The following is a 20,243-nucleotide window of genomic DNA, read 5'->3' on the forward strand; positions in this document are numbered from 1 at the left end:
CAGCGTGGAACTCATTACCGGACTCAATAGTGTCAACCCCCAACCCCCAATATTTCTCCCTTAGACTATCCATGATTGACCTCTCCAGGTTCCTGAGAGGTCAGTAAAGGGTGTACTTAAGTGCACTAGTGTGCCTTTCGTCCCCTGTCCAATTGTCTTTCCTTTATCTCATATATCATATATATTTTCTTCCTTTCATATATTTTCTCCTCTATTTTTACATATTATCTTTATATATATTACTTCATGTCTATTCTCTTCCATATGTATTGTGTATTGGACAAATGAATAAATAAAAATAAATTATTTGCATATTGCCCCCAACAACCTGGGTCTTCATTTTACTGCCCTCAGAAGGTTGGAGAACCGAGTTACTGTAACCTTAAGCCGGTCAGGATTGAACACCAGAATGTGGGCAGAGTTTCCCTGCAATACTGCACTTTAACCACTGGGCCACCAGAGCTCAGTCTTCTCTTTACTAGCTTCATATGAGCTCTTGTATTTGCACTTTGTCTATTTCTGTTCATAGGCGAGACCATTCACCATGCAGTCATTTTCCAATTACTATATGATATTCTGAAGAAAATGCAAATTGATTGGGAAAATATCTCCCAGCACTTAAACCTAAGGTAGAAATGCATTTCTCCCTGAGGGAGGCGCAAGCTATTTTGTTATTTATATGAGGGAGAAGAAAACCCACAGATGTAGATCAATGTTGACATATAGTTAAGAAAGTGGAGTAAATAACCTACATATAAAGAGTTTTAAACTTTGCAGATTAGACAGCAAAGTGTCTCTGGTCTCTTTGGTTTTGTAAATGAGTGCATTAAAAGAAATACCTGTATCTATCCTGTATCAAATTGCCAGGCCCAACTAAAGTCACTAAATGAGAACAAACTGTTATTATAGTCTGCAAGGATCTGTATTGTATTGGCAGTTCTGTGTTAGCAAAAACATCAGAAGAGAAGGATTTAGGGGTAGTGATTTCTGACAGTCTCAAAATGGGTGAACAGTGCGGTCAGGCGGTAGGAAAAGCAAGTAGAATGCTTGGCTGCATAGCTAGAGGTAGAACAAGCAGGAAGAGGGAGATTGTGATCCTGCTGTATAGAGCGCTGGTGAGACCACATTTGGAATACTGTGTCCAGTTCTGGAGACCTCACCTACAAAAAGATATTGATAAAATTTAACAGGTCCAAAGACGGGCTACAAAAATGGAAGGTCTTAAGCATAAAACTTATCAGGAAAGACTTCATGAACTCAATCTGTCTAATCTGGAGGACAGAAGGGAAAGGGGAGACATTATCAAAATATTTAAATATGTTAAAGGGTTAAATAAGGTTCAGGAGGGAAGTGTTTTTAATAGGAAAGTGAACACAAGAACAAGGGGGCCCAATCTGAGGTTAGTTGGGGGAAAGATCAGAAGCAACGTGAGAAAATATTATTTTACTGAAAGAGTAGTAGATGCTTTGAACAAACTTCCAGCAGACATGGTTGGTAAATGCACAGTAACTGAATTTAAACATGCCTGGGATAAACATAGATCCATCCTGAGATAAAATACAGGAAATAGTATAAGGGCAGACATGGACCAGAAGGTCTTTTTCTGCTATCAATCTTCTATGTTTCTATCTGCCTTCTTTCATGAACAGTTGTGGCATTTGGGAAAAAAAGTGAGGTGTGTTTAACCAGTGTGATAGTTTACATTACAGGCTACCAATATGTGGCAATTTGATATCAGCAGCTTGGTCCCTAAGGGGGTTTAAAAACTGCAGTTCGGGTGGTGGTGTGTGTTTCTTTCCCACTCCTCCCTCTCTCCGTCTCTTCCCCCACCTCCCACCTTTCACATTTGATTTGAAATTTATGTCCAGTTTCATTTTTTAAAAGTCCCTTGACATTTTTTCTGTATCATCACTTGCAACACAATTCTCTACAGAGAAAACTGTGTATAATTGCCATTTTAGTGGTGTCCTTGAAAAACAAACAAATATAGCCCACTGATCTTTCCAAGACCTTTGATCATTCTGATTCCCTTTCTCTTTTTTCAAAGTTCGGTGGTAACCTTTGAGGGGCAAATAACCCCACATGGAGCTTTGTGATTACCTGTGATTATAATTTATGTACTACCAGCACAGCTACTGTATTCTCAAGAGGCTTTGCCTTGAGGCACTTACAAACTAAAATTTGACAGAGCAGAAATGATGGCTTTAAATAATTCAAGCCCCAGAAAGATTGATTCAAATGTTAGCCAGAACTAATTCCAAAACTGCCTTGATAAGGGCAGTGGAAGATTGATGGATTTTTGTGGCATGTCCAACTGCCAGTGGGTTTATTTCTTTATTAAATGTATTTGGCTGGCTATTTGCCAAATGATGTTGGACAGTTAACAAGGGTGAAAAACTATAATGCAGAGCAATGAGGAAAAATAGTGTAGAGTGAAACATTGGGGAGATTCTAGTAAACTCGGCGACTTCATAAATCTGCAGGATTAAGTCCCTACTGAATATGGAGAAGGAGCTGTTCTATCAGGCAGGCATTATGTTAGAGAAGATGTATCTTCTAGGTCCAGTAAAATGCCATTGTTTAATACAGCTAGTCCTCAACTTACAATCACAATTGAAACCAACATTTCTGTTGCTAAGCAAGAAAGTTGTTAAGTGAGATTTTCCCAATTTTACAACCTAACATAGAAACATAGAAACATAGAAGTATAGAAGCATAGAAAGATAGAAACAGAAACATAGAAACAGAAAGATAGAAAGATAGAAAGATAGAAAGATAGAAACAGAAACATAGAAGCACAGAAGCACAGAAACGCAGAGACACAGAAACACAGAAACAAACACAGAAACACAGAAACACAGAAACACAGAAACACAGAAACACAGAAACACAGAAACACAGAAACACAGAAACACAGAAACACAGAAACACAGAAACACAGAAACACAGAAACACAGAAACATAGAAGATTGACGGCAGAAAAAAACCTGGTGGTCCATCTTTCTTGCCACAATTGTTATGTGAATCACTGCAGTACAAACACCAGTAGTGTGTTCCTATCAGTAAGGCTGACGCTATCGCATCAGTAGTGAAAATTGAGTTGCGCACATGGGCGCATCTGACTGAGATTTTGCTTCTGACCTCACCCAATGGCTTCACATAGTTGTTAAAAAGGAAAAAGGAGACCACCAAATTCTGAGACTCATTACATGACAGAGATCTCTTCCTCACTCAACACGAACTGAAACTTGAAGAAGAGATCTACCACAAAAGTGTCTCTCTCCCACCCTTTATAATGTCCTAATTGGTTCCAAATGATTCCATGATTAATGGTATTGAATGCTCAAAGAGCAAGGATGTCCAGAATAGATGACCAGAATAAATGCATGTCAAAGATCACAACTATCTCCATGCCTGAAACCTAACTGGAAGGAATCCAGATAATCATCTTCCACCACAGTGCTTTGAAATCTCAGAGCAACACCTTCTCTAAAAACTTCCTCCGAAAGAGACATTGGCGACCAGTCAAAAATGATTTTGTTAAATAATGAATGAAGGGATGTACTTCACTCATTATTTAACAAAATCATTTTAAAAGAAATCATTATTACTGTTAGACCAAACATTGTTGAATACTTTTAGACTGGTCTCCAATGTCTCTGGATGAATTCACTACCTGTTGGATCCGATTGCACATCATCTCCCAGGAGACCTTGACTAACCAGGATGTAGTCCAAAGTTGGTTGAATCCACAGCCTCAAAGATCCCATCCACTTTCTTAAGATTTATATATTCAAGTTTATCCTATGTAGTCAAGCCAATGTATTCCTCTGTCACCTCAACACGATATGCACAATCATAGAATCCAGTTTAAAGCAGATCCCTTGAATAATCCTCATAATGGCCTTGGAGATATTCCTCTGATCTTTCTCTTTCGAACAGGAACTGGGTCACATTAAACAGGGCTGCCAGCCAGTCCTGTATGGCTACAATGAAAGGAGCAACAAAACCAGCAACAACCCTAAACACTTAAATTAAGAGCTGAATCCTTGCTCATCTCTGGTGATGAAGTCCATTGTTGACATCACATTTAATATTTTTAGCACATTACTCTTAGTAATTTAATGAATTGAGGAAGGTGTTATGATGTTTGTTCATAATGTGGATTTTTGTATTGTACTGTATCATGTAGGTTCTGAGGGCTACTTAGCCTGAATGTTTCAGGTGATAAACAAATTCCATAGATAGATGATAGATAGATAGATAGATAGATAGATAGATAGATAGATAGATAGATAGATAGATAGATAGATAAGAGAGAGAGAGATAAAAAGAGAAGGAAGGAAGGAAGGACGATCTATAGATAGATAGATAGATAGATAGATAGATAGATAGATAGATAGATAGATAGATAGATAGATTAGAGAGAGAGAGAGAGATAGATAGATAGATTAGAGAGAGAGAGAGATAAAAAGAGAAGGAAGGAAGGAAGGATGGAAAGAAAGAAAGAAAGAAAGAAAGAAAGAAAGAAAGAAAGAAAGAAAGAAGGGATATAATTTTCAGCTCCACACAACGATTTCAGAAATACTTCAAAGTTATGAGAGAAGTTGTGTGGAACATAACTTAGGATCTAAATCTTTCCTCTTCAGTGATTGTCATGCAATATCAGGGCTTCATTCATCGACAGTAAATAGTATCTGCTAGGCCGTAACATAAAGAAAAAATTCCATTAGCTAATTTTACATATACTCACAGTGGTTAGAATAACAATAGCTCAATACTGGAAACAAGGAGGAGTACCAACTGAAAACATAATGATTAAAAAGATCCTGGAATATGCTGAAATGGACAAAATGACCATTGAATTAAAATAAAAAGAAGATTCGGAGTACTATAAAACTTGGAATCTACTATACGAGTGGCTTGATAAAAAGAAACAAAATGATGTATGAAAATCGAAGGAATATTTTTAAACATAATAAAGAACAGGATAATTTACAATATCAATATCAAATTGAGAAATATATATATGAATAATGGGTGTTATATTTAAACTTCTAATTGATGTAAATTGAATAATGAAGTTCACAAAGGAAATCTTGAAGAGTCGATATGTGTACCGTAATAGGATAAATTTATTGTGTTAATGGCTTTGATATGTTCTTTATAATGTTATTTTTTTTCCCATTTTTCTGCATGTTTTTTTTTTTTTGTGTGTATTTTTCTTCTTTTTTGTTGTGGTCTTTTTTTTTCTCTTATTTTGTATTTTGTTTTTAAAGTTTATATACTAATAAAAAACATTTTTTAAAAAAAGAAATGATTCTTAGCTCCATTTGCTAAGGGCATAGTTTTATTAGAAGTCAAGTTTATTGCAGAAATATGTAGCTAGAATTGAGAATCCTGCACCAAAATCTCAAAGTTCAACTTTTCCCTCTCATAACTACTTCCCATTGCCATCACCACTATCCCCATAATTCATCAGACTCAAGCAAAATGTTTTAATAATGGTCATTTCAAGCATCGGTTGGTATGTAGCTGCATTCTTCTCCCAGCTGGGTGACCTTGAGACAGTATTGAGGCACTATGAGAGAGATGCAGTGGTTACTTTTATTTTTTCCCCAAGCATTTCATCTCTCATCTACCCTCCCCAGAGTTCATGGCAGACTGTCACCATAGGGTAGTAAAACACAAGTGAGCATAAGGGGGCAGCTGACATGAAGTGAACTGTAGAAGTTTCTTGGATGAGAAGCAAAACGTCCTCAAGGAAAAATAAATAAAATCAAATTGTCTTTTGAAAAAGCACCTCTGGGGAATTCCCTTGAACATCTCAGTTCATTCTTGACTTATTTATTTCATTTATTTGATTTGATTTCTATGCTACCCAATCCTAATGAAACTCACAGTGGCTTACAATGATATAAAAATATACTGCTAAAAAAAATAAAGGGAACACTCAAATAGCACATCCTAGATCTGAATGAATGAAATATTGAATATTTCATTTGCACAACTATTCCACTTGCACAACAGCATGTGAGATTGATTGTCAATCAGTGTTGCTTCCTAAGTGGACAGTTTGATTTCACAGAAGTTTGATTTCCTTGGAGTTATATTGTGTTGCTTAAGTGTTCCCTTTATTATTATTTTTTTAGAAGTGTACAATACAGTAATAATAATGTCAAATATTACATACTAAAGCAATAAAAAACCCGTTATAAAACCCACACAGCAAAGCAGTGCAGTCAAACCAGCATGCCTGCCAATCAAACATAGTTCGGCCTTGACAGATGTAAGTATTAAACAGCCCACAGGCCTCCTGACTTACCTGCTTCTCCCCACTTCTCTTCTTGTAATTCAGAAGCAGTTCCACAGCCCCCACGACTTCTTTCCGTATTGCATACAGGAGTGCATCACCCACGTAGATATGGTGGCTCAGCAGCAACTCCATAATCTCTAAGTTTTCATTCTCTATGGCTATTAGAAGGGCACTGCGACCAAGAGGGTCCATGCAATTGATGTTGATGTTGTAATAGATCTCCGCCTCCTCCAAGGAATGCTTTACACTGGCATAGTCCCCCTTCTCTACAGCACTGAGGTAGGCCTTTTCCTCCAAGGACAGCTCCACTTCTGCCCGGACAATTTGCAGTGGGATCCGATCTCTATAGGGGGAGTAGTTGACTTTTTTGTAATAGAGCTGAGCCATTTTTCATAGCGACGTGGTGGCCTGTTTGGAAACAAAAGAAAGAAAGCAGCTGTCAAGCCCCAGAGAAATCAGAAGATTCAGGCAGTTCAAACGAGGATAAAAATTCATCTACAAGAGTCTGACCAACTAACAGTCAAAGGAAATGCAGATGACTCTAAAGTGTGCAATAGGGTTGCGTACTCCTGGAGGCGTCTGTAATATGGTAAATGATTTAGCTTTACTAGATAAGTGGTCAAAACAATGGAAACGGCAGTTTAATGTTTCCAAATGTAAAATAATGCACTTGTAGACTGCTATCATGTCCGTTCTGGCCCTCCTTTTCTCTAGGCTATCCATGCCCAGTTCCCTCAGTCTCTCTTCGTAAGTCTTGGTTTCCAGTCCCTTAATCATCTTGGTTGCTCTTTTTTGCACCTTCTCCAGAGTTTCAATACCTCTTTTGAAGTGTGGTGACCAGAACTGAATTCCATACTCCAGGTGTGGTTGGACCAGGGCGTAGTAGAGTGGTATTAAGACTTCCCTGGTCTTGGAGTGTATTCCCCTGTTAATGCAGCTTAGGATTGTGATATTTCACTCTCCCCAGGCTCCAAACACTTCCCTGGAGCTGGAGGAGGGTAAAAACGCCCTTCTCCATCCCCCTAGAGGCTTTTAAGTGAAAAACTCCCTCCCAGAGCCTCTGTGTCAGCCAAATGCACATTGGAGCTGAGCTATGGCAATGGCTCGTGTGCCAGCAGATATGGCTCTGCGTGCCACCTGTGGCACTCGTGCTATAGGTTCGCCATCACTGGTATAGGGTTTCCTGCTTGGGCAGGGAGATGGACTAGAAGGGTCCCTTCCAGAGGTGGGCAGTAGACAGGACGGGTTGGAATGCAGTTCCACTGGCAGAAATTAAGCTGTGTGCCCAGCTCTTGCTGACCATTCCTGCCTGCCCTCCTCCTCCTCCTCGGAAAGCGGCAGGGAGACCAGCACCGGCAGGAGTTGCAGGGGGCCCTTTACCTCCCCCCTCTTTTCTCAACAGCTGATCAGCATCCGTTCGCCTACCTACCCAGCCTAAGGCAGGGGGCGGGAAATGCAAAGCAAATTGTCACCCCAGAGAGCGACACTGGTGAAATTGTAAGTTGAGGACAACAGTTCACTTGAACAATGATGACCTGGTCACATGGCAGGCAAGCCACTCCTACCCAGTCACATGACCATCAAGCCACACCCACAAAATGAGCCACACCTACAGTGTGGCCGTAAAAATTTTGGCTGCCCATTACTGGTCCCTTCCAATTCCATTATTCGGTAAGTTGCTCAGAATTCTTACACAGCTTGAAATAGGAGCATCTTCCAGATTTCAAGGATGAGGCAATTTCAGGACCAGGATTCCTTTGCACTGGAGATGTTCAGATTACAGGGTTAGATTCTGCCTACAAAACATGTGAACAAAAGTGCATCATGTGTAGAAACCAGGGCAAATGCATGGTGGTCCAGAGCAGACAGGAAAGCTTAAAGGTTGTTGGCCAAATCTATATGAATGTATACATATTCTGAACTCTCTTTGATTAATAACCACAGACTCAGAGATGCTCAATATGTGTGAACCAACTGCAATCACTAGAACATTAAGTACTGACATATTTTCATAACGTCTTGTTAATGAGGAGGCATCTTTCCCATTACTTTTTCAGTCTTCTGATGTTCTTACCAAGCACTCTCTGTGTGACCTTGCAGTAGTTTTATTTACATTCTGACACATTTAATTATTTTTAGTGCAACCTCCTGTCTTTTCACAATTTATAAATAAATCTTGATGAGGATTTCAGGCTACAGAAGGGCAGGCTGAATTCTTTTGGTCCATGAATGCTATTGTCAAGTGCAAGACAGTTCTCTCTTGAGCAAAAACTGCAAATTGAACACAAATTCTTTCTAGCCATTAAACCTCCAGGGCTACATGGTCTCTAATCCCAAAAAGGAAGATAGCATAAACTACGTTGGAAGGCAATGATGGAAAAACTACCACTAGGGACATTTAAGATAAGTCCATAAATGCTGAAATTTTCGTTAAACTACTGTACTTCCAGTGGGGCAAATAAGTTAAAATTGCACTAAAAAATGACACCATTGGAACTAAATAAAAGAACTAGAATAAATAAAAAGTTAGGTTTTCATTACGTAGCTGTCATTCTGTCACTTTCTCAAATCCCTCCATCTTGACATTGTGGGTTTCTAACAAAATGCACCTCTTAGAAAACCAAAAGGACGCTTCAGCACTCTTGCAATTGTGTGATTATGGACAATGAAAGGAGATAGAACATTTCTGGCAATTGAAGTACACCCCCAAAATTCTGTCAATCTTGAGCTGATATCAGTCTATGGCAGTGATGGCGAACCTTTTTTTCCTTGGGTGCCAAAAGAGCATACACATGTATGAGTGCCCACACCCATAATTCAATGCCTGGGGAGGGTGAAAACAGCTTCCCTCGCCATCTGGAGGCCCCCTGGTGGCTGGAAACAGCCTGTTTCCCTATTTCTGGTGGGCCCAGTAGGCTTATGTTTCACACTCCCCAGGCTTCAAAGGCTTCCCTGGAGCAAGGGGAGGATAAAAATGCCCTCCTCCATCACCCAGATGCCCTCGAAAGCAAAAAATGCCCTCTCAGAGCTTTTCTGTGAGCCAAAAATCAGCTGACTGGCACACACATGCACGTTGGAGCTGAGCTAGAGCAACAACTAGCATGCCAGCAGATATGGCTCTGCGTGCCACCTGTGCCATATAATACGTGCCTCTGCGTGCCATACAATGAGAACATGACAAAAGAAGAGTAAATTCTGGGTTGGAAATATTTTACATTATTATTCATTTATTTATTTAGCATACTATGAAAACATGACAAAAGAGGAGTAAACATATACACACATTCCATGCAATTATATACAAAATTTCTATGGGGATATGGCAGTGGCTTCCTAACTGGATGATCACCTCTGGGGTTGCTTCATGCATTGTCTTCTAGGGCAATGGCCCTCAACTTTCTGGCTCTGCATACTAGTGGCAGAGGGGACAGAGGGATGGTTTTGCAACATCACAGGCTGCCTCGGTGATGCTAAATAGATGACAAAAATCAGATACTGAAGTACTGCCCTATTGGGCCTCAGAACCACTACAAACATAAATGTATAAAATCCATTAGCCCTTTTGGGGACTTAGCATTTCAGACACAGGAGTGATGTAATGGATTCAAATGTTGAAAACAGATGGGAAAGCAAGAATGATGTAACCCAGCAGTTTATGATGTTGGATCTGACCTGGGGTTATCTGTTCTGTCTGGGTTTTCCCAGACCTCCACACCCACTGAAAAACAGCCAGACACTCTGGTAAAATCCAAAAGTAATTTATAGCAGGAAAAAATAAGCACACAGGAAAACCTGTCTTCACAGCAGACAGGTTACAATACTTTACAACAGGGTCCTGATGTCCAGTCAATTCCAAAAGCTTCTTGCTGGCACCCCCCCCCCAAGGTTTCAAGAGTCCAAGGCACAAACCAGGATTGTAGCCACCAAAGTTCACAAACAGGTCTCACGAATCTCCAAGATAAAACTCCACAAGCCAGGAAGGGTGGGGCCGCCTTTTATCCTTTCCCAAGCACCACACCCAAACCCAGCTGCGACCCCTAATGCTGGAAATATCTGGCCAATTGCGTTCTTCTCTCGTTAGCTCTCCTCTGTCGCATATCTATGAAGTCACTAGCATCTTCCCCCAGGGAATCCAGGCTGCTTGCTGGGGAGAGCTCCCCCTGGTGGAACTCTGGCTGTCCTTCATCTTCAGCCTGGGATTCAGCTTCTTCATCAGTCTGCCCCTCCTGGTCCTCAGCCTCTGAGCCGGACACCGACAGCAAATCAGCCATTCCCGGAGGGGTCCCAGGCTGAACCACAACATTATCCAGGCACAAAATTCTGCTCAGGGGCAAAGTTCATTGCTTATCTTCGCACTCTCCTATCCCCAACTATCTTCCCAAACATTCACACGGAAAAATAATATTGAGTGGATGCCCACTACTCCCATATGCACCTGCCTAAGTGACAAACAAAAGTAAAATGGGATATAAGCTCAATAATAACTCAAGAAATATGGCCTGCTCCCAACTAGTGCTTGAATCCACAATCACATCAGAGTTCCACATGGTCTTCTGGCAATGACAAATGTTTCTGTAGCAAGCTGCAAACAATCTGTCTATGGCTCTGTCCTTCAGCATTATATATTTAAACATTTCCCTGAACTTTAGGGGGACTGAGGGGAGACTGCACTTGCACAGCCTTCTTGAGACTTCCCTTGAACCTTCCAGCCCCATTAAGTCAACTTGTGCTTATAACCATTCCAACAGGGTGTAAATCAAGATAGCTGACAGTTTAAGTGGATTAAGTTCTTGCTTGTTTCTCAGGCAAGTAACTGTTGTTCTTCTGGCTGGACAGGAAGAGAATGCACTGGGTTGCATGTCAGCTATTTTTCATTCCTGAGGTTTTCTAGGCATACCCCAAACTAACTCAGAACTAGAAGATAGGAAAAACACTTCGTCCTATGTGATGGTCTGGCGAATGTAACTTTTGACATTTATTCCTTTTTTCAGGGAGATTATATCCATGGCCTCCACCAAAAAAAATGAGTGTGTTGGATGAAACCAATTTATAGAAGCTAGACAATGACAATAGACCATGATAGATCTATGGATGGAACCAGTGATGGGCTCCTACGGGTACGGTCAGGTACACGGAATCAGTAGGAAAATTTTAATTTTTTTCCTTTTTTTCCCTTCTGGGCTCTGGGCATGTTTTTCCTATTGCAGTAAATGAGGTTGAATGTGTATAATTTTAGAAGAGCTTTGTGTGCGTGTGTGTACATACACTTTATATAGTAGATAATGTATATTTTTGTGTGCCGGTGTGTAATATGTATGTACACATATGGCATATATACATAGAATTAAAGAGTATATTTTGGATGTTCAGTAATAGTAAATAGAGAGGGAGATTGTATCTCTTTGAGATGAGGAGAGGCCAGGCATCCTAACCCTAACCCAAACCTTTGATGTGAGTGACGTCAAGTTGGCCAACTTTAAGCCAGTCACATGACCTTTAAGCCACCCCCACTAGTCGCATGATCATCAAGTCACTCCCACCTGGACACATGGCCAGCAAGCCACACCCACAAAATAAGCCACGCCTACAATGTGATAGTAAAATTTTTTGCAGCCCTTCACTGGATGGAACCTCAATATATCAGACTTTTATTTATCCTGTTCAATGGTGCCTAATTTTTGGAAACTTGCTGAACTAATTCCTGCAGTTTTCTTGGCATGATTTTTCAGAAGGTTTGTCTTCCCTCTTTTCTAAGGCTGAGAAAGAGTCACTGGCTCAAATCAACCAGCTTACTTTGGGCCCAACATGGGACTAGAGCTCACAGTCTCCTGGTTTCTAGCTGATGCCTGAACCACTACTCCAATGGTTTTTTTCCAATAAAAACAGAATACAGTGATACCTCGTCTTATGAACCCCTCTTCATACGAACTTTTCATGATACGAGCCCAGTGTTTAAGATTTTTTTGCCTCTTATTCTGAACTATTTTCACCTTACGAACCCGAGCAGCCGCCAGGATTTCCCTGAGGCTCCTCAATTGCCTTCATTTTTGCTAGCAATGCTTTGAATCCCAGCGACAAATGCCCCCCATCCAAACTGCATGGGGAAAAGACTCATGGAGCTCAAGAGAGGAGAAATGAACAGAACGGGGTGGGCAAAAATGGGAGGGACCCATGGAGCTCAAGAGAGGACAAAAGTGTGGGGAAAATGAGCAGAATGGGGTGGGCAAAAACGGGAGGGACCCATGGAGCTCAAGAGGAGAAAGGTGTGGGGACAATGAGCAGGACAGGGTGGGCAAAAATGGGAGGGACCCATGGAGCTGAAGAGAGGAGAAAGGTGTGGGGAAAATAAGCAGGACAGGGTGGGAAAAAATGGGAGGGACCCATGGAGCTCAAGAGAGGAGAAAGGTGTGGGGAAAATGAGCAGGATAGGGTGGGCAAAAACGGGAGGGACCCATGGAGCTCAAGAGAGGAGAAAGGTGGGGAAATGAGCAGGGCAGGGTGGGCAAAAATGGCAGAGACTCATGGAGCTCAAGAGGAGAAAGGTGTGGGGAATATGAGCAGGACAGGGTGGGCAAAAATGGGAGGGACCCATGGAGCTCAAGAGGAGAAAGGTGTGGGGGAAATGAGCAGGACGGGGTGGACAAAAATGGGAGGGACCCATGGAGCTCAAGAGGAGAAAGGTGTGGGGGAAATGAGCAGAACGGGGTGGGCAAAAATGGGAGGGACCCATGGAGCTCAAGAGGAGAAAGGTGTGGGGGAAATGAGCAGGACAGGGTGGGTAAAAGTGGGAGGGACTCATGGAGCTCAAGAGGAGAAAGGTGTGGGGAAAATGAGCAGGACAGGGTGGGCAAAAACAGGAGGGAAAGTCCCATGGAGCTCAAGAGAGGCTCTTTTCGCCTTGCTTCGTTGGGACTGCCACCTCTTGCCAGCTCTCGCTGTCGCTCCCCCCACTCCATTCGCCTCAGCTTAGTCTGCGCCCCCCGGCTTGTTTTTTTTAAGCCTTAATGTTTTGGATTTTCCTAATGGGCTTGCACACATTATTGGCTTTTCCATTTATTCCTATGGGAAACATTGTTTCATCTTACAAACTTTTCACCTTACGAACCTCCTCCCGGAACCAATTAAGTTCGTAAGACGAGGTATTACTGTATTAGAATTGTAAGGGACTTTGGATGTCTTCTAATCCTCCAAAGCTCCCACACCTTTTGAAGACAAGCTGTTCCACTGATTAATTGTTCTCATCCTCAGAAAATTTCCCCTTCATTCTAGGTTGCTTTTTGTGCTTCTTTTCATTAGTCTAGACCAATGATGGCGAACCTATGACACGGGTGCCACAGGTGGCACGCGGAGCCATATTTGTTGGCAAACGATTCGTTGTCCTAGCTCAGCTCCAACATGCATATGTGGGCCAGCCAGATGATTTTTTGGCTTGCACAGAGGCTGTGGGTGGGCGTTTTTGGCATCCAGAGAACCTTTGGGGGGGTTGGGGGAAGGCACTTGAGAGCCTGGGGAGGGTGAAACACAAGCCTACTGGCCCCACTAGAAGTTGGGAAACAGGACGTTTCCGCCCTCCAGAGGGACTCCAGTGAGCAGGGGAAGCTATTTTTGCCATCCCCAGGCATTGAATTATGGGTGTGGGCACTATCATGCATGTATGATAGCACGCACGCACATTCTTTCGGCACCTGAGGGAAAAAAGGTTCGCCATCACTGGACTAGACATAACCAGTTCCTGCAGTCATTCTTTGCATGTTTTAGGCTCTAGTCCCATAATCATCTTTGTTATATGTGTGCATTCTCATTGTTAAGAAGTTCCTCCTTAGTTCTATGTTGCTTCCCTCTTTGATTAGCTTCCATCTATTGTTTCTTGACTTGTCTTCTGGTGCTTTAGCAAAATAGGTTAACCTCCTTTTTCTTTATGGCAGCCCCTCAAATATTTGAACACTACTATCATGTCATCCAGGAAGGGCTCCCCATTGTCGGCGCTATTGGAAGGATCCTGGTGACCAGCGCGGGTGCATCCAGCAGGCGGGCGCAAGCACATTGGTGCAAGACTTGGCTTCTGCACATGTGCTGGAAACCAAATATTGTGTGAGGATACACACACAAATGAGATTTTGGTGATTTTTGCTGATATTTTTGCTTCCGCGCATGCATGGAAGCAAAAAATCTCCAAAATCTCACTCACATGCGTCCTTGCGCAATATTTCACTTCTGATGCATGTGCAGAAGCTGAATCTCATGCTGACATGCGTGCCCGCCCACCAATGAGCTGGAGCTGCATACGCAGCTCTATTTCCGCTACCAGGACACCGTATTGACCTGTACCAGCTGCAACCCATCACTGGTGTCATCCCTAGTTTTTCTTTTCACTAGATTGGACATACCTGGGGTATAATTTTTTTTAAAAAAAATCTCCAACATACAATAAAACAAACATATAATATTATAGAACACAGCATCAATGCCTAAAATAGAGATATAGAGTAATTCCTTCTTACATTAAGTATCCAAAGGAGCCTCTTAAAATACATTTTCTATTTAAGCAATTCCCACTTACTTTCTGGAAATTATCTGCATATCAAAACCATTCATCTGTGTTCTGCCTGACTGGCTCAGCAATGTGTAATAGTCCAATGAAAAGAAATCAAACACACACGTGCTTTGCTAAGCAGCAAACTTGTATTAGATAAACAAAAATAGCTTACTCAAAAAACAGTTCTTAATGTCCGAAAAATAATGCAAGGCTTACTTCAGCTGCATACAAAAAAAAACCACAGGGAAAAACAAACAAAGACAACCTGGAATGAACAAAGACATTTCAGGAGTCCTTTTGAATCTTTGGAAGCGAACAGCAAGTCCCAGAGTTTTCACCTTCCACTTGTCCAACAAAGCTGGGTTGAAAACTCCAACGGCACAGAAACGTCGAAGCAGGAACCACAAAACAACACAGATAAACAGCCACAGTTTGCCTTGGCCCCATTCCCTTTTTTATCCCTTTAGCCCTCATTAAGGGAACCACACCCAGCCCAGGTGCTCCTATCATGACTTATAATACTTCTTAAAGTGATCCCTTCTTTGCAAAGCTCTTCGGTTACGTAAATCAATATATTGCTCTGCAGACGAACTGAGCGAGGACAAACTGTCCGAGGGACTGGAGGCCAAATCCCCTGGGCTGTCTGCTGAATCCTCCTGGCTCTCTGCCACATCTTCCTGGCTGTCTGCTACATCTTCCTGGCTGGCTGCCACATCTTCCTGGCTGTCAGCCAGGCTTTCACATTCACTTTGTGCCGCGTCTCTCCCATTTGTGGGAGCAAAGGCTGGCCCAGGCCCAAACACAACAATCTGTGAAAACCTTGAGCTAATATTTCAAAATCTATCCCCTTATACAGATAAAAATCCCATATCTAGTAAGATATGCTAAAATTTCCTGGCTCTGACCTTCTTATTTTTTAAAAAAATCCAGAATACTGTAAAACATAAGTGGTTAGACTAGACATACTCAATTTTTGCAACTGTTCTTCATAAGTGAATTTCTTCACTAATACTTCATCGTTCATCACTCTTGTGGAATACAATTCTGTTCCCTGAAGTGGAAATACTGGCAGGCAGGATAACTTCATGTTGTAGTGAAGTTTTTCTGTTTCCCACCAGTTTTCATATTAGGAAAAATTAACTGCTAACTGATTCTGAGGGACATCATCATATTCTATATGTTGGGGTTAGAATATGAGATGGTATAAAAATCATTTCATTCGGTTCATTTCATTTCTGCACCCTTCGACTAAAATCTCAACACAACATGTCAATGTGTGATGAATTGCCATCAGCAGAAAAAAGGGGGAATAGAACATGAGCTGCACTCAGCATGCCCACGTAAGAAAAAAAGGGCTAAATTATTAATTTAATTCAACAGATTCCACCAGTCTTTTGCAAATGAAGAGGCAACGTTCTCTTACACTCACCTAAAAGTGCCCAGATACAAGCCACCAGAACTGTGCTTTTGATCCTTGCCATGTTCTCTTGCACAATTAGAAGATATTCAGTGGGAGGTTGAAAACATCAATTTCTACCATCATCTTTGTTTTCAAGAATATCTGTGAGCCTCATTGGGTCCCATAGGCATTCTAAGAAAATGACATAGCTTTCTATGGCTATATGCCCCTCCCAACGCAGTAGACAGATGCTGAAGAAAGAAAATTTAACAGTTTATTCTTAGAAATTGGGAGACTGTGAGTTCCAGTTCCGTCTAAGGCATGAATGTTGTATCCTGAAATGGCTACCTTGTAATTCCTGTAAATAGTTTGTTCCGTCTTCCAGCGCTGTCTGAGCCAAAGCAGGAAGTCGCTCCTGATTGGCTCAGACGCGGCTGGCTCTTGCTTTGGTGGGAGCCGCAAATGTATAAAAGAAGCGGCTTTTCCAAGCAGAGTCAGTCGGTACTCGCTGAATTGTCACTTGCCTTGCTGAGCTGTCACTTGTTCTCTGAGCTGAATAAAAAGTACCGATTTGTTTGAACCCTGTCTCTGGGTCTACTTCACTGGCGACGAACGGATGGAAGAAACATCGCGTGCAACATGAGCAAAGTCCAGATCGGCCAGGCTCCGGAGCTCTTCGACCCCGAGAAAACATCCTGGGACGAATACATGGCTACCTTCGAGATCTTCCTCGAGGCAGCAGGGATACAGGACGCCGAAGCCGATCGCAGACGGGCTATTTTTCTGAATTACTGCGGCCCAGAAATCCGTGGCCTCGCCCAGACTCTCACCGACCCGCAGCCAGCAAGAACCGTCGCATGGGACGTCCTACAAGACAAGTTAGCGAGCCATTTCAAACCGACCAAACCAGCCATGGTTTTTCGGCATCAGTTCTCTATGATGGCTCAGAAGGAAACAGAATCTATCAACCAGTTTACAACGCGACTTCGGACGGTGCTTGCACAATGCAAGTTTAAAGACCCGGAAGCTCGCCTCACCGATGCCTTGGTTTTTGGCATGAGAAGCGCCACGGTGAGGAACAAACTCCTCACCGAGGACGAGCCGACTCTACAAACCGTAATTAAACTAGCGCAAACCGCGGAAGCCGCCGACGCAGCAGCTAGAGAATTAAAAGAACACGGAAGGCGAGAACTCATCGCCAAGATTGACTCCGCGTCTCCCCGCGCCGTGGAATCAGACGACCCCAGCCAACCAGCTCACAACGGGGACAACTGCTTCCTGGTACAAGACCAGCCGAGACACCACAGAGCTACTCACCCAGCCCCCTGCGCGGGCTGCCGGGGAAACCACCAGCGCCATCGATGCCCTTTCCGAGACGCCACATGCCGCCGCTGCAACCGTCGAGGCCACATCGCCATCGCATGCAGAGCAACGGCACCAGAGGAGACATTCGCCACACCGCAATACCAACGACCACAAAACCAGACCCCCCAACCGCGAGAAAATAGACCGTTCCGCTATTCGGGTCAAAAGAACTACTCAACCGCTAACTGCGACTACTATAGAGGTAACACTCAATTTTCCGTGAATAACACGGCAACAAAAAAAGGGGCCAAAATTGTTATCTCACTGTTACTAAATAACCAACCATGCTCGATGGAGCTTGATACTGGGTCTAGATATACCATTATGCCTTGGGAGAAGTTTAAACTGTATATGCCTAATATGTCTAAATCTGATCTAAAACAAACCTCTTTAGTGATCAGAGATTTTCAAGGGGGGGTAATCTCGGTCCTGGGCACAGCAAATGTACCTATTGTATTCAAGAATGTCAAATGTACCCTACCCATGCTTATTATAACGGGGGCTAAGCATTCTCTCTTGGGGTTGGCTTGGATGGAACCTTTGGGGATTGAAATTTCGGGTGTGTGTAATATGCCTAACTTTGTGCAAGAGTTCCCCGAAGTGTTCAGCCCCACCTTAGGATCGTATAAGGGGCCCCCTATATCATTCTCTATTGACCCCAAGGTCCCACCAGTCAGGCTAAAACCTCGCAGGGTTCCCCTTCCGCTTCTCCCCAAACTAGACCTGCAGCTTGATAAACTTATAAGCCAAGGTATTTTGGTCCCTGTGGAACAAGGGCCATGGGAAACGCCCATAGTTTCGCCTCTGAAACCAGATGGTTCCCTAAGGGTTTGCGCTGACTATAAATCTACCCTAAATAAGGCCCTCCAACATCACCCCTACCCCATCCCGGTGGTGCAACAACTCCTACACTCCCTGGGGGAAGGGAAAATATTTGCAAAGATCGACCTCGCGCAAGCTTACCAGCAGCTTCCGGTCGATGAACAAACAGCAAACGCACAAACAATTGTAACGCACAGGGGGGCTTTCAAATGCACGAGGTTACAGTTTGGGGTGAGCATAGCCCCAGGGTTATTCCAGAGCATTATGGAACGCCTATTGTCAGGGGTAAATGGGGCCATTCCATATTTTGATGACATCTTAATTGCAGGGGAAAACCAGGAACAAGTAAACAAAAGAATAAGGGAAGTACTTAAGAGGTTACAGGATAAAGGGTTAAGAATCAAGCCTGACAAATGTGTCTGGGGAACCAACAGTATAGAATTCCTAGGATATAAAGTAGACAAGGAAGGTATCCACCCCACAACAGAGAAGCTGAGAGCCATTAGGGAAGCCCCAGAGCCACGAGATAAGAATGAGCTGCAAGCATTTTTAGGCCTCCTTAATTTTTATTCCGTTTTTTTAAAGCAGAAGGCAACAGTAGCAGAGCCTCTACATCGTTTACTCCAGAAGGAAACCCGCTGGACCTGGGGGGAAACTGAACGTGAAGCTTTTTTCCAAATAAAACAATTACTAACTTCTAAAAGTGTGGTAGTCCAATATAGTGCTTCACTACCCATTAGGCTCACGTGCGACGCTTCACCGTACGGCATAGGAGGAGTCTTAGCTCACGTTCTGCCTAATAAGACAGAGGCCCCAATAGCATTTTTCTCCAGAACCATGACCAGCACAGAGAGGAATTATAGCCAGTTAGACAAAGAGGCTCTAGCTTTAGTGGCAGGGGTAAAGAAATTTCACAATTACATTTTTGGAAGAAGTTTTGAATTAGTCACTGACCACAAGCCTTTACTAGGTCTGCTAGCCCCCAACAAGCCCACTCCGCCTTTTATGTCTCCAAGACTGATCAGATGGGCTCTTTTCCTCTCAGGGTACCAGTATGATCTCACCCACAAGGGGGGAAAGGAAATCAATCACGCAGACGGCCTCAGCAGGTGCCCCATAACAGACTTAGTGGAGGACCCTGCTCCTTCCACAGATGTACTAATGATAGAACTCGAGGATAACCCACTAACCACGGCCAAAGAGGTAGCTGCACACACGCAGCAAGATCAAATCCTTAAACAAGTGGTAAACTGTGTACTCAAGGGATGGCAAAATGATTCTGTGAAACCTGAATTGTGTGACTTCAAAACCAAAAGACTTGAGTTATCTTATGTAAAAGGTTGTCTGTTGTGGGGAGATAGAGTGATCATCCCCAAAAGCCTAAGGGAAAAGGTACTCAAAATGTTACATGTGGGCCATCCTGGGATTGTCAGGATGAAGAGCCTAGCAAGAGGGCATTTGTGGTGGCCAGGTCTGGATGCTGATATTGAGAGCTGGGTTTCGAAGTGTGAACCATGCCAAGAGTCACGGCCTAATCCCCCCAAAACAACTCCGGCTGAGTGGGAGCAGCCTGCTGGTCCTTGGTCAAGAATCCACATTGACTTTGCTGGTCCAGTGAGGTCCCAGTATTTCTTAATAGTGGTTGATGCGTTCTCCAAATGGGTGGAAATAATAGCAATGAACAACATAACCACAAGTGCCACCATCAAGGTATTGAGTAGGCTGTTTGCCTCCCATGGTTGCCCAGATATCTTAGTGTCTGACAATGGGCCACAGCTAACAGCCAGACAATTCGAATTGTTCCT

At 42.8% G+C, this 20,243-nt stretch overlaps 1 protein-coding gene across 1 annotated transcript in view; it reads right to left on the reverse strand.

Annotated features, from left to right (window-relative positions):
* Window positions 1-6,703, reverse strand: part of TRPC5 (transient receptor potential cation channel subfamily C member 5) — a 230,193-nt gene extending 223,490 nt beyond the window's left edge. The window contains exon 1 of the mRNA XM_070759586.1: window positions 6,326-6,703. Coding sequence (XP_070615687.1) covers window positions 6,326-6,703 — 378 coding nt within the window. The remainder of the gene's footprint in view (window positions 1-6,325) is intronic.
* Window positions 6,704-20,243: the final 13,540 nt, after the last annotated feature.

This window comes from Erythrolamprus reginae, chromosome 8 (assembly GCF_031021105.1).
Source record: "Erythrolamprus reginae isolate rEryReg1 chromosome 8, rEryReg1.hap1, whole genome shotgun sequence".
NCBI classification, from domain to species: Eukaryota; Metazoa; Chordata; class Lepidosauria; order Squamata; family Dipsadidae; genus Erythrolamprus; species Erythrolamprus reginae.